Below are 20423 nucleotides of genomic sequence, written 5' to 3' on the forward strand. Positions count from 1 at the left end.
CGGATCGTGTGTGGGAGTGGAAGGTGACCAGGTGTGTCTCAGGAGCAGGAAACAGTCCAGTTGGCTGGAAAGAGGTATACATGTGGGAAAGCAGGCCGGAAAAGGAGCCAGAGGCCTTGGATGCCACGGTCAGGAATCTGGATTTTTGTGGAGAAGGAACAGGGAGCCACTGACGGGTGTAGACTACTGTCTTGTCCTGATTGCTTAGCAAGGGTTTTTTTTGTTTTTTTGTTTTTTTTGTTTTTTTCATAGCTTACAGTCTCAGATCTCTGTGACAACTTCAATGATAAGTTATAATTGTTAATATTTTTAAAAATCCTGTTGCCTTGTAAAGTCTGGGCTTTCTGTAAAAAAAAAAAAAAAAAAAAAAAAAAAAAAAAATTCCTGTTGTCTTTTTTTTTCTTTTTTGGTAAAAGAGAATAAAAAAGTTTCTGTTCTTGACATGTGTTCAAGAACTTGAGAAGTGAGTACTTTGAGCTGATGCAGAGCGACCTTTCCTAAGAATACATCAATCATGCTGCTCCCATGCTATCAAACAGCTGATTGGTTTAACAGATCTCTGTGTATACATATAAGAAATCACAGGTTTAAAATGAGGACAGTGGGACATTATGCCAGGTGCTGAAACATTTGCTTTTCATTTTAAGTGCTGATACAAAGCTTCCTCCATGTGCCCTAGGAGGCCACATGCTGAAACCTTGTGAGGAAGTCTTAAAAATATATAACTCAGATAATGACTCATGTTAGCTAGCAGACTGAGCTCATTATCTCTCCATAATAGGATAGGCTCAATTCAAATATAATCAAGTTGTTAAATAGAAGATAAGGAAAATGGAAGAAGTGCGGAATTTTTTTCTGATCATTAAAAAAAACCCAGGTATAATGGAGTATTGTTCACCATGTCAGACTAATGATGTCCTCTAAAAGAGAGGAGGAAACGGGAAAATTTCATCAGATATGAAGAAGAATAATTAACTGCCTTTCTTTCTGCCATGCCTTGGTCAGGGAAGTGGACATTCCAATTAGCAACTTTAGTAGACAGACAGAACCTCTGGATTTTGTGAGGTTTGGGTAAAGGTGTCATGATGCTATTCCTGTAGAAACTCATCAAGCATCAAAGGGGCCCTTCCGTGCCAATTACATCCATTTGTTCATAGAGCTTATTAAAATGCTTGGTAGTTATAAGCCACCTAGTTACTTTGAGGCTCAGAAGCTCCGGAAAGAGGAACAAAACGCGGGCTGAAATATACTTATTTAGGAGGCTCTGGACTTTGACAGGTAACTGTTTAATTAGCTCAGCCTGTGTGAACCATGACTTACACCTATCTGATTTGAATAGTTTGTTGCTGCTATGGGTTCATTTGATGTGATGTTTCTTAACCATGATCTTGTATTTCAATCTTGACCTCTTGGCCAGATTTAGTGAGCACACAAGTCACAAGAACAACAAATGGAAACTGAGGCACAGGGAGCTTAAATAAAGTAACTAATGAGTGAAGGTGCCAGGAATGTCCTTGGAAACTCATGCTGTTTGACGCCGCATTTGAAAGCATGATTTTCACCCTTAACTGTCCTCTCCTTCTGCATTTCTGATCGTGGGGAATGGAGCCCTCCATTCATGCATTCTGCCCAGTTAGGAACCTGAGAGTTTGCCTGGTTGCTCCTGTCCTCCTCACATCTGGCAGCATGAGGCCCACACCCTAAGTGTTATCTCTGCCCCCACAACCACTGCTTCAGTTCATGCCACATCATTTCCTGCCAGAACTATTATAGTAGCTCCTAATTGGTCTCCTGTGTTCATTCATTCATTCAACAAGTCCTAATTAATCAGCCACTACGTGCCAGGCTTTGATCGTCCTCCTGGGCCACCTCCCCTAGAGGCGCAGAGCAAACTTTCCAAAGAATGCATTGAGCATACCACTCCCATGCTTAAAAAAGAATCTAATTGGTTTTAAAGGATTTCTATCAATTTAAATAATCATATGCAAGATGAATTCTGAATGGTTTGAAATGCACATTTGTTTAGTATGTTCATGGATTTTTTTTTTAGCCAAAAAAAATTCTAGGAAGCCATTAGCAAAAATAAGCAAAAAGGGATACTTTTATCTTCCCCACAACTTGTCATACACAAAATTGCAGTTGCCCAAATTGTTCTTACGTATGCATGAGAATGGAAAATGTTCCACTACAAGTGTTGAAGTCAAATCTCTTTTAAAAGCTGCTTAATGGAACTCTCAAAAGTCAAAGATGGCCAGGCACGGTGGCTCATGCCTGTAATCCCAGCACTTTGGGAGGCTAAGGCAGGAGGATCATTTGAGGTCAGGAGTTCGAGACCAGCCTGGCCAACATGGAGAAACCTCATCTTTACTAAAAATACAAAAATTAGCCAGGTATAGTGGTGGGTACCTATAATCCCAGCTACTCAGGAGACTGAGGCAGGAGAATTGCTTGAACCCGGGAGGCGGAGGTTGCAGTGAGCCAAGATGGCACCACTTCACTCCAGCCTGGGTGACAGAGTGAGACTCTGTCTCAAAAGAAAAAAAAAAAGTCTAAGATGACACCTATGAGACAGGTGTTTCGTTGTTGTTTTTGTTGTTTGACGTTCTTTTATTATACTCAAGCCATTCCTGGCAAATAGAACATATTAAGCTTTAAATTATTGTTTAAATTATTAAACTATTATGAAATTAAATTTGTTTAAATTAATGTCAGTTATTGTTGTTATTGATGATACTATTATCATTATCATTATTATTATTCATATAGCATCTTTGTTTCTTTCAGTCCTCCTGAGTACAACTCTACTGCCTTCTTCTGAAAATAACATTTTTATAGTAACTCTTCAACTCCAAGGGAGTGCTAAATTCTTAAGCCAAATGATATCCATTTGTGTGGCATTTAAAGACTCCCTCCACCTCCCATGGTTCTTCCCTTTAGATACCCCTTCCTTCTCTCTCCACTTGGATCGGCATCTCCATCATTCAAAACACATGGCACTGTCTCCCATCCTCGCTGTTCTACTTGCCTGGAACCTCCCTCCCTCCCCCAACTACTATGGCAGAATACCAGAGAGGTTTGGACTGAGACAAACCCTCCTATTTACTAGCTGCATGACTGGGCAAATGAGTTACACCCTCTGAGCCTCAGACTCCTATCCTGAAACATATGTATAAATACCTACCTCATACCATACAGTTATTGTGAGATCAAATGAGACCATGGATACCCAGGGCCCAGCACCTAGTAAGAGCTCAACAGATGCTAGCTGTTGTTGTTGTTTGTTGTTACACAATTCCAAACCCAATTCTTCCATGAAACTTTAATTATCGACTCTCATCTACACATCAATCTCTCTGTTTTCCCACCTTCAACTATACCTATGGTCATGAGTTTATAGTAATTAAATATTATTTCTTATGCATGCTTCTCCCCAAATAGACTGCAAAGTTAACTAGGACATAGATCATGTCTTATGCCAATACAAGTGCCTACAGGAGCCAGACAAGGAACAGAAAATAGACAGGGTACAAAGAAATAGGGAGGAGTGAGGACTCTGGCCAACTCCAGGGCACATGTAGCTCTGGCCAATTGTTGTCGTGCGGGAATATGGGTCCAGTGTTGCCAGATCTCAGCTTTTTCAAAAGAAGCCAGAAATCCAGATTCTTATGTGCAATGTCCTGAATTTTAAAAATTGGGCCAACACTGTTCAGGCCAAAACAAAGCATGTCTGTGAGACCCCAGTTTGAGAAAGCTGTCTTATTCAGATGGCCCCTACAAGTTTGTACGCGAGCTGGTTATTTGGACCTCTGAACTCACTTTTATAGAGAAACAATGCCGTGAATGGCAGTTAGGGGTCCAGGCTAACCTCCCAGGCTGATTTTCATTCATACTGGACCTGAAGCTTAGGACAGTCCTAAGAAACCTGTTCTTTATGTGAAACCCTTTTCCCACCGGAAAACACACTTAGAATTCCAATTTATGATGTCAGAGACATACATCAGAATGTAAGCCTGTTCAGGACAGGACCATTGTTTTGTTCACCACTGTTTCCTTAATATCTAGAACATCGCCTGGCACTTAGTAAATACTTGTTGAGTTAAAGGTTATCTATGTCTTTGTCCATCTGTCTACCATTAATCTGTTCACTGTATGCAAACATGAACTATCTTGCTCATTGTGATATCCCCAGTGCCTGGCAGGTGATAAGATCAATAAATATTTGTTGAATGAATAAATGACTGAAATAATCTATCCATAAGACACTTACTGACCACCTACTGTGTGCCAAGGAATATGCTGTATCTCAAGGATGCAGAAGTGACTCAGACACTATCCCAGCCTCAAGGAATTTGATCACCTAGAAAGGATTACATCAACTGTTTCTGGGAACATTTCTAACAACCATCCCAAGTTACTCAGTGTTCCCTATCCCAGAAGACGGGGAGTGGATGAGATGATCGGGGACTGTTCGGCACCAGGTTTTGTCTTGGTGCTGACAGGTCTGTGTCCCTAGGGTTGTGTTCCCCCTCTGCGGGGTTTGGATATGAAATGATTGAACTGATGTTCTTGCAATCACATGTTGGAATGAGTTGAACAAGCGCTGCCCTTTCAAGTGGGCACCTTGGGGGGCCGTGTCCTCATTCCACTTCACTTACGACAGTGCTGGGCCACTTCTTTGGCAAATGCTCTCAGAGGGAGTTTTGAAGCCACTTGAGGACATTTGTTTCATCACTTTGGAATTACGCCTTATTTTTGACCCAAAAAATTGGGGCTGGGGGATGGGTTTCCAGTTACTTTATCCCCCAAACTTGCTTCCAAATCACTTTGGGTTGTTTCCTAAAATCTAGTTAATGATCAAAGGAGAAATGTTTCTGTTGGTGAGTTGATTTAGCAGTAGGTGCCCCAGGCTTCGAAGGCATGACCCTAAGAGAAGTTCCCAAATTGCCTTGTGCCACAGCAGTTTTCTTGGGAAAGGTATTTAACTTCCAGAGTGCCTAGGACAATGGAGGCAAGATACATTTGGATGCCTACATTCTGGTGTTTGGGTTAAAGAATAATAAATTATTTAAACCCTGTATCTAATTTTTGTTTATATCCCCAATATCTAGCACAGAGTCAGGACATATCGTGCCCAAAAATGTTTTCTGGAGAGGAAGAATGAATTATGAGGAGGTCTGACATCTTCTCAGTGCTTCCCATGCACGTGCCAGGCACGATGCGGATGCTTGTCACACATTACCTCATCTAATCATTATAACCACTTTAGAAGGCACTTACAATTCAGTCCCTCCAAAAGGAAACTGAGGCCTGAGCTTCATTAAGTAACTTGCCCAACGTCACCAAGCCAGCAAGTGACAAGGCTGGGATGTAAACCCAGTTGTAGAAAATCTCTCCTATAGAATTCCTAACAGAGACTCAGTAAGAAGGTAATGGGTATAGAATCATTACCCCTAGCACAGCAGAGAAGAAGAGGATTCTAAAGTAATCACGGAGCCAACTTCCTTCTCTGGTCATGAGACCTCCCTTCAGTCAGCAGATTAGTGGCTGTACAGCTGTATAGGCCTCTCTCAGGGCATTGGTTTTCCAGACAATCCCCCTCCATTGAGTTTGTCAGCCAAGGAGCTCCAAGATGTTGACACATCCTCCTTTGGCTTTTAGCTATTACAAGTGGCTCCTCAAGTGGGTTCATTCCTGGCTGATTGGGGCATCCACAAGACCCTATGTAGTTTTTGGAGTTTGCAGGTATCTGATCTAGCCAGAACAAGGCCAGGCCAATAACAGTACAGAGTAGAGGATCTGGGAATTTGGGCTGAAAAAGGAGCCTCGTGTTATACCCAAAGGGGCCAGGATTCTGACACTGCCAAGCCACTCATGCCAGGCTTGACCTTGGGTAGCTTGCTTTGCCTTCCTGGGCCCCAGCTTCTCCACCTGTAGAAAGAACGCTATTTTTAAGGTCTGCCCATCTCTGGAGGACTAGAAAGAACACACCGTTCTTGCTTGGGGAAGGTAACACAGTTTTTGCTCATTGGGCGTTTATTTCCCTAGGCTGGAGGAGAACTATGAGATTGCAGAGGGGGTCTGCATCCCTCGCAGTGCCCTCTATATGCATTACCTGGATTTCTGCGAGAAGAATGATACCCAACCTGTCAATGCTGCCAGCTTTGGAAAGGTGAGTCCAACCTCATCAGGCTTGTCCTCCCCACCACCCCAACTTTAAGTCATTTATACACGGTTTTAAAGCATTTTAGCTATTTTTTTTTTAAGTTATCAAAGTACTTACTTTGGTACTTTGACAACTTCAACTTCACTGTAATACTTTGCTATCAAAATTTCAAACAATTCAAAAACATTGTAAAGTAAGAAGGGTATGTCTAACTTGAATTTCCTCAGTACTTAATTTTCACAAAGCAACTTATTTTCTCTGAGGGGCAAATATTGAACTCAAAAGTGTGTTACACGGATGTCAATCAACCTGGGACAGGCAACCTTCTTGGCTTAGTCATGTAGATGCTTGGAGAAACTGGAAATGGCCCTGTATCCTTAGATTGGAGGTGTGGGAGTCCTCTGCAAGGAGGGGTACTATTTGCATTATCACCACAGTCCTAACTGTTCTCTTTCCACCTTATAATAAAAATACAATCCACATTTAGAGCCGTGTCTACAAAAAATTGTTAGCACTGATCATTCCCATTTAATAGGCCAAGGAAAGCTGTTGGGACATTCTTTAAGACTGATCATTTATTTATTCGATGGCTAAAAATCTGTATTTTACACCAAAAAAACACCCAATTTGAGTCAATACACCTAAACCCTTCCTCCTTTTGTTAGCTTCATTTTTCTACGTGTAATTTTTCCTGCATCTGCTAATAAAAATAGGCTTGTTCTGTACCACGATTCTTTATCAGTTTTCTGAGTGCAGGAATACGAAGGGCTGAAATGGCAGAAAGAGGTCAGTGTATGAGTTTCAGGAATTCCCTTTTCAGATCCCCAACAGATAAATCATCAGTAGGAAAAAACAAAGAGCAGTGTTAGGGCTGGGCCAACCACCCTGGAGAGCCCAAAAACGGAGTGGCTGAGAAATGGCTCCATTCAATAAATTGGGAGGATGCTCTATGATGACTTGGGGACGAAAAAATGTTTTTGTGTTGATTAACACAATTTCTCCAAAGTGAAAGGGATGTTTTTTAAAAGTCAGTGGAGAAACCACCTTTGACTATTTCTTTCATTCATTTCTTCAGTCCTTCAGTATTGGTAGAGACTGGCTGTGTGGCAGGCCCTGTGTTAAGTAGTGGCAGTGGGGACCCAGAAAGGAACTCGGTATGGCTCTGCTATGGAGGTGCCCCTCAGCAGGTGGGAGAAGGGAGAGCACACACTGTGGATGTGTATGCTACCAGAGCTTGGTCAGGTGTTTGCGGTCCTGGAATATTCAGTGGGACCTACAAACCCCCTCGCAGAGGCCACAGTGGAGAGCCCAAATGAGGCCTCCTACGTACGGGCTGGGGGACAGGTTAGGTGAACCAAAAGACCAGGAATCCTCAGTTTCCTGGACTTATTATCTAACCTCTCTGAGCCTCAGCTGCCCCAGCTTCCTCAGGGGGATGTTGCAAGAGTCAACTAAGATGATGTCAGTGGATGATGGAAGGTACTGTTTACTCAGTCATCCAGTAACTCAGACATTTATTAAGCACCTACCATGTGCTATTACAACTTGTTGCTGTTATGAATTCTGCGTGAGATGTCTGTGCATAGACATAAATAGATATTTGTTAGCTTATATTCTGCAAAACAAACAAGAACCCTCACCACTTTTAGAAACTTGGATTTGCCTGCATAAGAAGCCTCTATTCTCTTTTTCTCAACTACTTTTGTAACCCTATTAGCTTGTGGTTTTCTTGACCTCCTGATCTGGGTAAAATCAGTTTAAGCTCACGCCTTCACCTCAGCACCCCAGTCCCATTTTCAGTTTAAGTCTCAAGCCTGCCCCAAGACTTCAGCAAATCTCAAAGCATTTGCATTCTCAGGGTCACCTTGACTTGGGACTCTTCCTTCTGGTCATTAGCCATGTGTGGCTGTTTAACTTAAAGTTAAACAAAATAAAAACTTGAGTTCACTAGCAGTTGTATTAACCACATTTCAAATACTCAAGAGCCACATGTGACTAGAAGCTACCATATTGGGCAGTGCAGAATGGAACGTTCCCAGCCTCACAGAAAGTTCTATCAGACAGTCCTGTGTTATACTGCAGTGAGTCAAGGAGGAAACTCAGCACCCCCTTTGCTTTTCACAAGACAGCCCACAGGAAGCCTCTGTGATCCCAGTAGAGTGAGATTTGTAGGAGAGGTTTACATCCCAAACAGGGTTTACTTCCCAAACAGGGTCCTACGGAACAGACATACCCCACTTCAAAATGCTCTTCAGTCTCTTCACCACAGTGGGGGCTTACTGGTCCCGCCCCTGCTGGTTCCCAAAACTAGTCCCAGCCCTTCTCCACCCTGCTGTCTCCCTTTTTTCCTCTTCCATCTCCCTTCTCCTCATTCTCCTCTCCCCCTCCTCCTTGAGACACCCCCCACCAAATGTCTCTCTTCTGCAATCTTTGGTTTCTGCTGACATCTATGCCCGTAGAGGTATCTCACTTACCCCAAATAGCTTGTCAAATTATTTTTCCGAACAATACATTTTCTCCCTAAGAATTATACTGCCAGCTGCTTCCAAAATAGTCATTAAAAAAAAAAATCTAAACTCCATCTTATCTTCAGCCTGAAAACAAGGAAATACTCAAATGGCATTAAGAGCACAAATGCAAATGCTCTGTGCAGCTGCCTTGCCATCAATTTCGAATGGACTGGGAACTGGGGCTGTCCTTCCAGCCACAGAGGACAGGAGCTGCCTGCTAAGGGTTTCCACACTGAGCTTGCTGGATTGAAATCCCAGACACATTTGCCTTTCCTGAGGATTCCAGCATGCTGCAGCTGTCATCTCCTTGAGAGAAAGGGACTAGTTGTTCTGTGAAACTTTGAGGTGAAATCGTGGACAGTCTTCCTTTGAGCAGATCCATCCAAACTTATGATTCATTGATGAACTTTTAACTTAGAGCAGACGAGGTTTAATATTTCAGCTTAGCTTTTGGAGAACAAATATATCAGTAGTAGTCTCTACCCAGCTTGCAAGTGGGCTGAGGCAATACAGAGATCAATGCTGAAGCTGTTCCCCAGGGTGACCTGGTTGGGATACCATTCTTCATAAAGTGGGTGGCAGCCATTGCTTCGCTGCAAGTAAGATCTGAAATATAAATCCTCTTTCCAAGTCTCTGGCCAAGCCCCATAAGCACCAACTTCCAGTAACGCTGTATTGACTTTGGGTCCCAGAATTAATTTAGGGAGTGTAGAGAATGTGAAAGCTTCTAGCTGAACTGGTCTTGTACCTGCTTTCTCTGTTAAGGGTAATAAAAAGTCACCCGACTTGGAGTCATTGAACTTTTCTGAGCTCGCATTTCCTTATCTTTAGACAGGAATAATCCCTCACGAAACTAGGGATAAAATGAGACAGTGCTTATGAGGGTGTTTTTTGAAACTATAAAGTGCTCTGCCCATCAAAAAAATCATCATTCTCTAAATGAGGACCTCATTCCATCTTACCTCCTGTATTTCCTTACCGTGCTTTATTTTTCTTTATAGCATTTATCATGACTTGAAATAGATATATTTATACATTTATACAGTATAGTTTTCTCTCTCTCTACAGATATATAGCTAACTTTCCCTACTGCTATTCTAGGCTTGCCAAATATCTGTATCTATATCTATATCTACACCTACCATGTGAGTATAGAGAAGCATTATATATACATAATGATTTTGTTTTGTCTGTCTCCTCTAGAATGAAAGCTCTATGAGGACTTTTTTGTTCATTATGCATCCCCTACACCCGGAACAATGCCTGGCACAGAATAAGCCCTCAGATATTTGTTACATGTTGTATGATTTATATTTACATTACTTGTCAGGGACGATGTGAATCATTTTTAGGTATGTGAACTCATTTAACCTTCATGATAATAACTCTATGAAACTGGTGTTGTATCCATTTTCCTTTAGCCCATTTACTGAGTAGGAACGAACTTATTGAGGTACACGTGGAAACTAGCTGTATTTTTACTTACTTTGAAAAATCGCCTTCAGAGTTCTCTGTCCAACTCTTCCTGTTCTGATGATGATGTCTTCAGAGGAAATCCCACAGCATCTGGCCATGTTCACCCATCACATCAGTCTTGGTTGAATAATTACAGCTCATTCTCAGCTATTAAAAAGTGCAGTTCAGTCCAATTTAAAACTTCAATCTCACATCTAAGTCAGGGCTTCTTCCTCCTTGTGGCTTAAAATTTGCTCTGGGAAAGAGGGGTAGGGTCAGCTTTTTCTCCTTCCTTTTCTGGCTCCTCCAGGGTTGGGGGTGGGAGACAGTGGAGGAGGAAAGGCAAGAGTCATTCGACCAACTGGTGCTCACTGGGGGCTTCTCCTAGCTATCAATGCCTTCTGCTATGACTGTCACCCAAATGCTGGGGCCAGGGGTCCTGTCATAGGTTTTGGGGGAGCCACTGTGGATCTCTGTCCACATTAACTGAGAGATGCACTCTCTAGCCAACCTCCCACCACCTCCACTCACAGGCTGCTTTGGCCCTGCAGGTAACTGAGGAGTCCCTCTGTCGCTCTGTTATTGTGTTGGAAGCTTCTGGCCAACTCACTGCACACTGTTTACACCCTGATTCTTAGAGATGCCCAGAGGAGCCCCACAAAGCAGAACTGGCAGATAGAACTCAATGAAGCATAAACAAAAAATAGCTTTGCTTTGTTCCAAGTTTGTCTGTGGCTCACTTCCTTCCCTGACCCCTGATGGTTGCATGGCAGATTGAATAGCTTTTGGGTTATTGATTATAAGAACAAGCATCTTCTCAATAATTTAGACTCTCTTTTAGATGTTAAAACTCCATCCAGTCCAGTTCTTGAATTTAAAACTGCAGTCTCACATCTACTTCAAAACTCCTCCCTAGCCCAGCTTGGGTCTGCCTATCTCTGGCTTGGACACCCACAGTAAGGAAGGGAAGAGTGTGATCTGATCTTCTTCCCTTCCCTGGCCTTTCCCTCCTGCTCCTGGTCCCTTTAGGTGTGTTAGACTGAGAAAAAATACTTCCAGAATATAACTCTAGCTCTCCAGGGAAACAGTGAAATAAATTTTTAGAGAACAACAGAACTATAAATTGAAACAAACATATAGTAATAGGGATCAGAATTGGCACGCACTTGATGTTGTCCAAGCTTACCAATAGGCAGTTTTTTAACAGATGGTAGAAGTGTCTAGCTCTGTCTAACTTAGAATGCAACATTCAGTTTTCATACAATTAAATAGCAAACATTTATGTAGGGCTTTGTGTATACCTGGTACTGTTCTAAGCACTTTACATGTATCAACCTTGTCTAGTCCTCTAAATAACTCTATGAGGTAGATACTGTTATTGTTCCCATTCCATGGATGGTAAACTGAGTCCCAGAGAAGTTGGGTGATTTGCCAAGTTCACACAGCCAGTAAGTGGAGGACTTAGGATGTGAACCAGGGAAATACGGCTCCAGAGCCCATGCCCTTAGCCACCTCGTTTACACAGGATGAGTTATTTCAGGGCTAGGCTAGGTATGTGTGGAGGCAGGTTTTGTGTACACACTTGTCCTTTTGACTTTGTTGTAGTCGTTAGTAGTCATCTGATGACCTCCTAGGTGACGGAATTTTGGAGAGAAGTCTCAGCCTCTCTGTATCTCAGGGGTCAAGTGTGCTGACCACTACAGTTGAGAAATGCTTTCCCAAATCTTCCCAGCTGGGGTGTTCTGGGTACTGTGGACTCTGGGGTACTGAGTACTACCTCCCCCAGCACCCGGGTTCATCCATTTATCTGATATTCATTTATCTTATGTCTGTGTGGGTCAAGTTCCATGCTGGGAGATGGGATACAGAGTGAAGTCTGCCTTTGAGGTAACAACCCTGTAGAAGAGACATATACACATGAGTGACTGCAAAACAAGATGGCAAATGCACTTCCCAAGTATGAATGCAAGATTGGAAGGACACAGGATTGGAAGGATGCTTCCTCCTTGTGGGGGTGAGGGGCAGCCTGAGAACCAGGCTAGTCATGGAAAAGCTCCAGGTACTGAGCATCCCCCTCCCTCAGCCCACAACCCTGGAAGATCCATGAAAGCTAAAGTGAGTGTTTTAATTTCACCAGAAACCTCCTTCTCCTGCTTGACCACTTGTCTTTCAGAAACTCTAAAACAAAAACTCTACCCACACAAAGATGGAACATCACTGCATTTGGCCAACAAGCTAAACCTTTTCAGAAAGAAAAACTGAGCCTCAGATTTTTGAGCAAAGAGAACATCTCTAACCTACAAATGAGTTGCTTTCCAAGCATTTGAAAGATGCATTTCAGTAGAGCAGAAGTCCTCAACCCCTGGTCTGTGGACTGGTACTGGTCCATGGCCTGTTAGGAACTGGGCCACACAGCAGGAGGTGAGTAGGTGGGCGAGTGAGCGAGCGTTACCTCTTGAGCTCCACCTCCTGTCAGATCAGTAGTGGCATTAGATCTTCATAGGAGTGAGAACCTTATTGTGACCTGTGCTTGCGAGGGATCTAGGTTGTGTGCTTCTTATGAAAATCTAATGCCTGATGATCTGAGGTGGAACAGTTTCATCCTGAAACCATTCCTTCAACCTGTCCGTGGGAAAATTGTCTTCCATGAAACCAGTCCCTGGTGCCAAACAGGTTGGGGACTGCTGCAGTAGAGGCCACAAAGTGAAAGAATGTCTTCTTCAACTAACACTTATTGAGGGTCCCCCATGTGCTGTAGCCCAGGAATTTCCAATAATGTCAGGTTTTGAGCCCTGAACTTAAGGATCTATCACCCTTACTCACCATGTGATGATGGTCAGGTCCTTTTCCCTCTCTGAACCTCACTTCCTCCATCTATCAAATGGTGAAGTTAGTCTACAAGCATATGAGGATCCTTACCATATTAGCCCAAAACACTTTTCAACTAGAAATCATAAAATAGCTAACACTGACTCTGTGCCAGTTCCTGGGTAAGACCTTTTCATGGATTATCTCATTTTAATCCTTGCATACTCTGTGAATGAGATGCTGTGATTTGGGTTTTTTGTTTGTTTGTTTAAAACTTTTTAAAAGAGAAATTTTAGTTTTAACAGCAAAGAATACATTGTACAGAGATTTCTCATATACCCCCATCCCCACACTTGCACAGCCTCCCCCATTATCAATATCCCTCACCAGAGTAGTACATTTGTTACAACTGATGAACCTACATTGACACATCATCACCCAAAGTCCATAGTTTACATTAGAATTCAATCTTGATGAATTCACTTACATTGGTGAATTCACTCACATTCTGTGAGTTTGGACAAATGTATAATAACATGTATCCATTGTTTTGGTATCATGCAGAGTATTTTCACTGCCCTAAAAATCCCCTGTTCTCTGCCTAGTCCTCTCTCCCTGTCCCCTAACCCCTGGTAACTATTGCTCTTTTTACTGTCTCCAGTTTTGCCTTCTCCAGAATGTCATATAGTTGGAATCATACAGTATGTAGCCTTTTCAGATTGACCTCTTTCCATTCATAATATGCATTTAGGTTTCCTCCATGTCTTTTATGGCTTGATAGCACATTGCTTTTTAGTGCTGAATAATATTTCATTGTCTGGATGTACCATAGTTTATTCATCCACCTACTTACTGAAGGATATTTTGGTTGCTTCCCATTTTGGCAATTATGAATACAGCTGCTATAAATATGCATGTGCAGGTTTTCATGTGGACATAAGTTTTCAGCTCCTTTGGGTAAATACCAAGGAGTGCAATTGCTAGATTGTATGGTAAGAGTTTGTTTAGTTTTGTAATAAACTGCCAAACTGTCTTCCAAAGTGGCTGTACCATTTTGCATTCCCACAGCAATAAATGAGAGTTCCTGTTGCTCTACATCCTCACCAGCATTTGTGTTCCAGGTTTTGGCCATTCTAATAGGTATGTAGTGGTATGTCATTGTTGTTTTAATTTGCATTTCCCTGATGATATGTGATGTGGAGCATCTTTTCATTTGCTTCTTTGCCATCTGTGTATCTCTTTGGTGAGGTGTTTGTTCAGGTCTTTGGTCCGTCTTTTAATTGGGTTGTTTGTTTTCTTATTGTTTTTAAAGAGTTCTTTGTATCTTTTGAGCAACAATCCTTTATTAGATGTGTCTTTTGCAAATATTTTCTCCCAGCCTGTGGCTTATCTTCTCATTCTCTTGACATTGTCTTTCACAGAGCATACATTTTTAATTTTAAGGAAGTCCCATTTATCAATTATGTCTTTAATGGATTGTGCCTTTGGTGTTTTATCTAAAAAGTCATCATCATACTCAGGGCCATCTAAGTTTTCTTCTATGTTGTTTTCTAGGTGTTTTACAGTTTTGTGTTTGACTTAGATCTATGATCCATTTTGAGTTAATTTTTGTGATGGGTATGAGGTCGGTATCTAGATTCATTTTTTTTTTTTTTTGCATGTGTATTTTCAGTTGTTCCAGCATCATTTTATTTAAAAGATTATCTTTGCTTCATTTATTGCCTTTGATCCTTTGTCAAAGATCAGTTGACTATACTTATGTGGGTCTATTTCTGGACTCTCTATTGTGTTTTGTTGTCCTATTTGTCTATTCTTTTGCCAATACCATACTGTCTTGATTACTGTAGCTTTATTGTACATCTTGAAGATGGATAGAATCAGTCCTTCAATTTTATTCTTCTTCAATATTGGGCTGACTATTCTGGGTCTTTGGCCTTTCCACAGAAACATTAGAATCAATTTATTGATAGCCACAAAGTAACTTGCTGGGATTCTGAGTGGGATTGTATTGAATCTATTGATCAAGATGGGAAGAACTGACATATTGGCAATATTGCATCTTCCTATCCATGAATGTGGAATCTCTATTTTTATTTAGTTCTTCTTTGATTGAATTCATCTGAATTTTGTGGTTTTCCTCATATAGCTCTTATACATAGTTTGTTAGATTTCTACATAAGTATGTCATTTTGGGGGGATGCTAACATAAATAGTACTGTGTTTTCAATGTCAAATACCACTTGTTTATTACTGGCATATAGGAAAGTGATTGACTTCTGTATATTAACCTTGTATCTTACAACCTTGCTTATTAGTTCCAGGAGATATTTTTTTTCTTTTGTAGAATCTTTTGGATTTTCTACTTGGACAATTATGTCACCTTTGAACAAAGAGTTTTATTTCTGCCTTCTCAATCTACATGCATTTTATTTCCTTTTCTTGTCTTATTGCATTTGGCTAATGCAGTATGATGTTAAAAAGAAGTGGTGGCAGGGGACATCCTTGCCTTGGTCCTGATCTTAGTGGGAAAACTTTGAGTTTCTTACCATTAAGTATAATGTTAGTTGTGGGTTTTTTGTAGGTATTCTTTATCAAATTGAAGAAGTTACCCTTTATTCCTAGTTTGCAGAGAGGGGTTTTTTTTTTTTTTTCAAATCAGAGTGGGTGTTGCAATTTGCCAAATACTTTTGTGCATCTGTTGATATGATCATATAATTTTTTAGCCTGTTGATGTGATAGATTACATTACTTGATTTTTGAATGTCAAACCAGCCTTGCATATCTGGGATACATCCCACTTGGTTATGGTGTATAATTTCTTTTGTACATCATTGGACTCAATTTGCAAATATTCTGTTAAGAATTTTTGCATCTATGTTTATGGGAAAATTGGTCCATAACTTTTTTTAATGTCTTTTGTCTGGTTTTGGTACTAGGTAACAGTTGACCTCATAGAAAGAGTTAGGAAGTAGTCCCTCTGCTTCTGTCCTCTGAAAGAAATTGTAAAGAATTGACAAAATTTATTCTATAAATGTTTGGTAGAATTTACCAGTGTACCCATCTGAACCTTTTTGTTTTGGAAGGTTATTAATTATTGATTCAATATACTTAATAGATATAGACCTATTCTGTCTGTTTCTTTGTGTGAGTTTTGGCAAATCAAATCTTTCAAGAAACTAGTCCATTTCATCTAGATTATCAAATTTGTGGGCATAGAGTTATTTATAGTATTCCTTTATTATCCTTATAATGTCTATAAGATCTGTAGTGGTGTCTCCTCTTTCATTTCTAATATTACTAATTGGGGTCTGCTCTCTTTTTTTCTTTGTTATGCTTTGCTAGAGGCTTATCAATTTTATTGATCTTTTCAAAGAACTGGCTTTTGGTTTCATTGATTTTCTTTATTGCTTTCCTGTTTTCGATTTCACTGATTTCTGCTCTAATTCTTATTGTTTCTTCTTCTTCAGATTAAATTCACTCTTCTTTTTCTAGTTTCCTAAGGTGGAAACTTACATTATTGATTTTATATCTTTTCTAATATATGCATTCAGTGTGATAAATTTTCCTCTACTCACTGCTTTCACTGCATCTCACAAATTTTAATGTTGCATTTTCATTTTTATTTGGTTCAAATATTTTTATTTCTCTGAGAGTTCTTCTTTGCTCCATAAGTTATGTAGAATTGTTATTTTATTTTCACATATTTGAGGATTTTCTAGTTATCTTTCTGTTATTGAATAATAGCTTAATTCTACTGTGGCCTGAGAGCAGACATTATACAATTTTTGTGTTTTATGACCCAGAATGTGATCTATCTTGATGAATGTCCCATGTAAGTTTGAGAATATATATTCTGCTATTTTGGATTAAGTAGTCTATTAATATCAATTATATTTAATTGATTCATGTCCTTACTGATCTTCTGCCTTACTGATTTCCATTTCTGATAGAGGGGTATTGACGTTTCCAACTATGATACTGGATTCATCAAGTTTTCTTTGCAGTTCTATTAGTTTTGGCTTCATGTAGTCTAATGCTCTGTTGTTAGGCACATGTATATTAAGAATTGTTGTGTCTTCTTGGAGATTGATACCTTTATAATTATATAATGCCCTTCTTTATCCTTGATAACTTTCTTTGCTTTGAAGTATGCTCCATATGAAATTAATATAGTTATTCCTGTTTCTTTTGATTAGTATTATCATAGTATATTTTTTTCCATTCATTTACTTTTAATCTATATGAGTCTTTATATTTAAAGTGGGTTTCTTATAGACAACATATAGTTGGGTCTTGTTTTTTGAACTGCTCAGGCAATCTTTGTCTTTTAATTGATGCATTTAGACCATGATCTTCAAAGTGATTATTGATAAAATTGGATTAATAGTTACCATATTTGTTACTGTTTTCTATTTGTTACCCTTGTTATTTGTTACTATTTTTGTCTTCCACTCTTCTGCTGCCCTTTGTGGTTTTAATTGAGCATTTCATATCATTCCATTTTTTTCTCCTTTATTAGCAGATCAGTTATACTTTAACATAAAAAATCTTTTAAATGGCCATCTAGAATTTGCAATATATATTTACAACTAATGCAAGCCCACTTTCAAATAACACTATACCACTTCACAAGAAGGGTGAGCACCTTATAATGAGAAAATCTTAACTTTGGAGCCCTCTGTAAAAAGTCACATACACACATACTTACATATGTGTTTTAATTGATATACACATATAATAAAATATTTTGTTGCCATTATTATTTTGAATCACTGTCATCTGTTAGATCCATTAAAAAACAAGAAAAATAAGTTTTTATTTTACTTCACTTATTCCTTTGTCAGTCCTCTTCCTTTCTTTGTGTAGATCTGAGTTTCTGACCTATATCAATTTCCTTCTCCTTAAAGAATTTCTTTTAACATTTCTTGCAAGTCAGGTTTACTGAAAACAAATTCCCTTAACTTTTGTTTGTCTGAGATAGTCTCTACTACTACTTCAGTTTTGAAGGATAATTTCTCAGTGTACAGAAACCTAGGTTGGTAGGTTTTTTTCCTCTCAATACTTTAAATATTTCATTTCACCCTCTTCTTGTTTACATGATTTCCAAGCAGAAGTCAAAAGATAGTCTTATCTTTGTCCTGTATAGGTAACTGGGTTGTTTTTCTCTCTGGCTTTTTTCAGGATGTTTTTCTTTATCTTTGATTTTCTATAGTTTGAAAATGATATACCTTGATGTAGTTTTCCTGTGACTTGTTTTTTTGTTGTTTGTTATTTGACATTTATCCTGCTTGGTGTTCTCTTAGCTTTTTGAATCTGTGATTTGGTGTCTGACATTAATTTGGGAAAATTCTCAGTCATTTTTGTTTCACATATTTCTTTGCTTCTTTTCTCTCTGTCTGATATTCTTATTATGTGTATTTACATCTTTTGTAGTTGCCCCATAGTCCTTGGATGTTCTGTTCTGTTTTTCAGTGTTTATTCTCTTCACTTTTTAGTTTTTGATGTTTCTGTTGATATATACGCAAACTCAGAGAGTCTTTCTTCAGCTGTGTCTAGTCACCTACAAATCCATCAAAGTCACTCTTCATTTCTGTTACAGTGTTTTTGATCTCTAGCATTTCTTTTTGGTTCTTTCTCAGGATTTCTCTCTCTGCTCACATGGCCCATCTGTTCTTACATGCTGTCTAATCTATCAATTAGAGCCCTTAGCAAATTGATCACAGTTGTTTTAAATTCCTGGTCAAATTCCAACATCCTTGCCTTGTCTGGTTCTGATGCTTGCTGTTTCTTTAAATTGTGTTTTAGCATGCCTTGTAATTTTTTCTTGGTGGCTGAACATGATGGGCCAGGTAAGAAAGGAATTGCGATGTGATGTGATGGTAAGGCATGTGGTGGCGGGGAAACAATCTATTGTCCTGTGATTAGGTCTCAATCCTTTAGTGAGCCTATGCCTCTGGACTGTGAACTTTGCTACAAGTGTTTCTCAATTTTTTCCCTCCCTCTTAGATGTCATAGGATGGCTAAAGTTGGCTAGAATTGAATATTTCCCTTCTTTCACATGGAATGTTAGAGGTGACTGGTGTTCGGTTATTTCCTTCTCGCATGGAAGGCTAGAGCTGACTGGAGTTGGGTATTTCCCTTCTCCCAAGTCAGTTAGGCTCTGATAATACCTCAGCAGATTAGGCTCTGGTTAACTAGCTTCTCCTGAAAGCAGGCCTTGTTAAGAAGAACATAGTGCTCCGGCATATTTCAAAATGGGCCCTTTTCTTCCCCCGCCTGCCGGAAGCATGAGGGACTTTTGCTCTGATATTTACTGTGGGAATCTGGTCACACTCCTAGAGGTACATCTCTCAATATTGTGTGGGTTCCTCTATGATTGGGCCTCCCTGGAGTTATTTTTTAACTCTCAGCCTTGTCTGCATTAAGCCTTCACAACTCATCAATTACAATTCAGGTGTTCCTACCCCAGCACTGGCTCCTGAGGCAGTTCCCACTCCTGAGTCTCTGCTCCAGGAAGCCACGACTCCCTGTATTTGCCTGTCTCTCCAATCTTGGGGGCAGTAGTTTGCTCTGTGTCCTCCCCTCTCTTAGGGACCCAAGAAGAATTGTTGATTTTTCAGTTTGTTTTGCTTTTTACTCGTTAGGATGAAGTGGTGACTTCAAAGCTTCTTATATACAGAACCAGAAACTGGAAGTCAAAATGCTGTTTTTATTCCCATTTAAAGATGAGGTAGTTGGCTCCAGGGCCTATGTTGTCAATATCGGATTTCTGATAACGCAAAGGAGCTAAACACTGGAGCGTTCTCTATAAAGTAGATCCTGGGTGGAAACCAGAAGGTCTCTGAGTTATTATAGAAATTGGGGCTGTGGGGAAAGGTGTCCCTCCCCATTCCTCAATAGTGGCTTAAATAAATTAGTGGTCTTACTTTTCTTACATAAACTAAGTCTAGAAGAAGGTAACCCAGCTGTAGTTGGGCAGCTCTATAAGAGCATCAGAGACCCAGGTTCTTTCTGTCTTTGTGCTCTGCCCTTTCTAGTAGATGGCTTCCAGTTTCTATATCACCTCATGGTCCAAAATGACTGCTAGACTCCAAAGACTATCTTCCAGGAAAGAAGTAGAAAAACATGGGGTGAGGGGAGAAAAGTCAAAGCTCCCAGTTCAGTCAGCCCTCTTTAGACTCTTTCCCAGGACCCAGCCCAGTGATTTTCCCTTACATCTCATTGTCTGCCTTTGGCTATCAGGAAGGCAAGAAAATGTGGTCCACTCTATCCTGGAATAAAAACAATGGTTTGAGCCAGGTGCAATGGTGCAGGTTTATAGTCCCAGCTCTTCAGGCAGGAGGCTGAGGTGAGAGGATTGCTTGAGCCCCTGAGTTTGAGTCCAACCTGGGCAACACAGTGAGAGCCCATCTCTTAAAGTTTTTTTAATTTAAATAAATAATTAGGATTTATTTATCTTGGACTAAGGATGAAAGGGAAAAAAATAA

General features: G+C 40.1%; 1 protein-coding gene across 4 annotated transcripts in view; it reads left to right on the plus strand.

Moving 5' to 3' along the window:
* RFX4 (regulatory factor X4) overlaps positions 1–20423 on the plus strand; it is a 178058-nt gene that overhangs the window by 64606 nt on the left and 93029 nt on the right. For all 4 annotated transcript variants that reach the window (XM_050748635.1, XM_050748632.1, XM_050748634.1 and 1 more), the window contains exon 4: positions 6046–6169. In XM_050748635.1, the coding sequence (XP_050604592.1) occupies positions 6046–6169 (124 nt within the window). The remainder of the gene's footprint in view (positions 1–6045; positions 6170–20423) is intronic.

The sequence above is a fragment of the Macaca thibetana genome, chromosome 11, assembly GCF_024542745.1.
Source record: "Macaca thibetana thibetana isolate TM-01 chromosome 11, ASM2454274v1, whole genome shotgun sequence".
NCBI classification, from domain to species: domain Eukaryota; kingdom Metazoa; phylum Chordata; class Mammalia; order Primates; family Cercopithecidae; genus Macaca; species Macaca thibetana.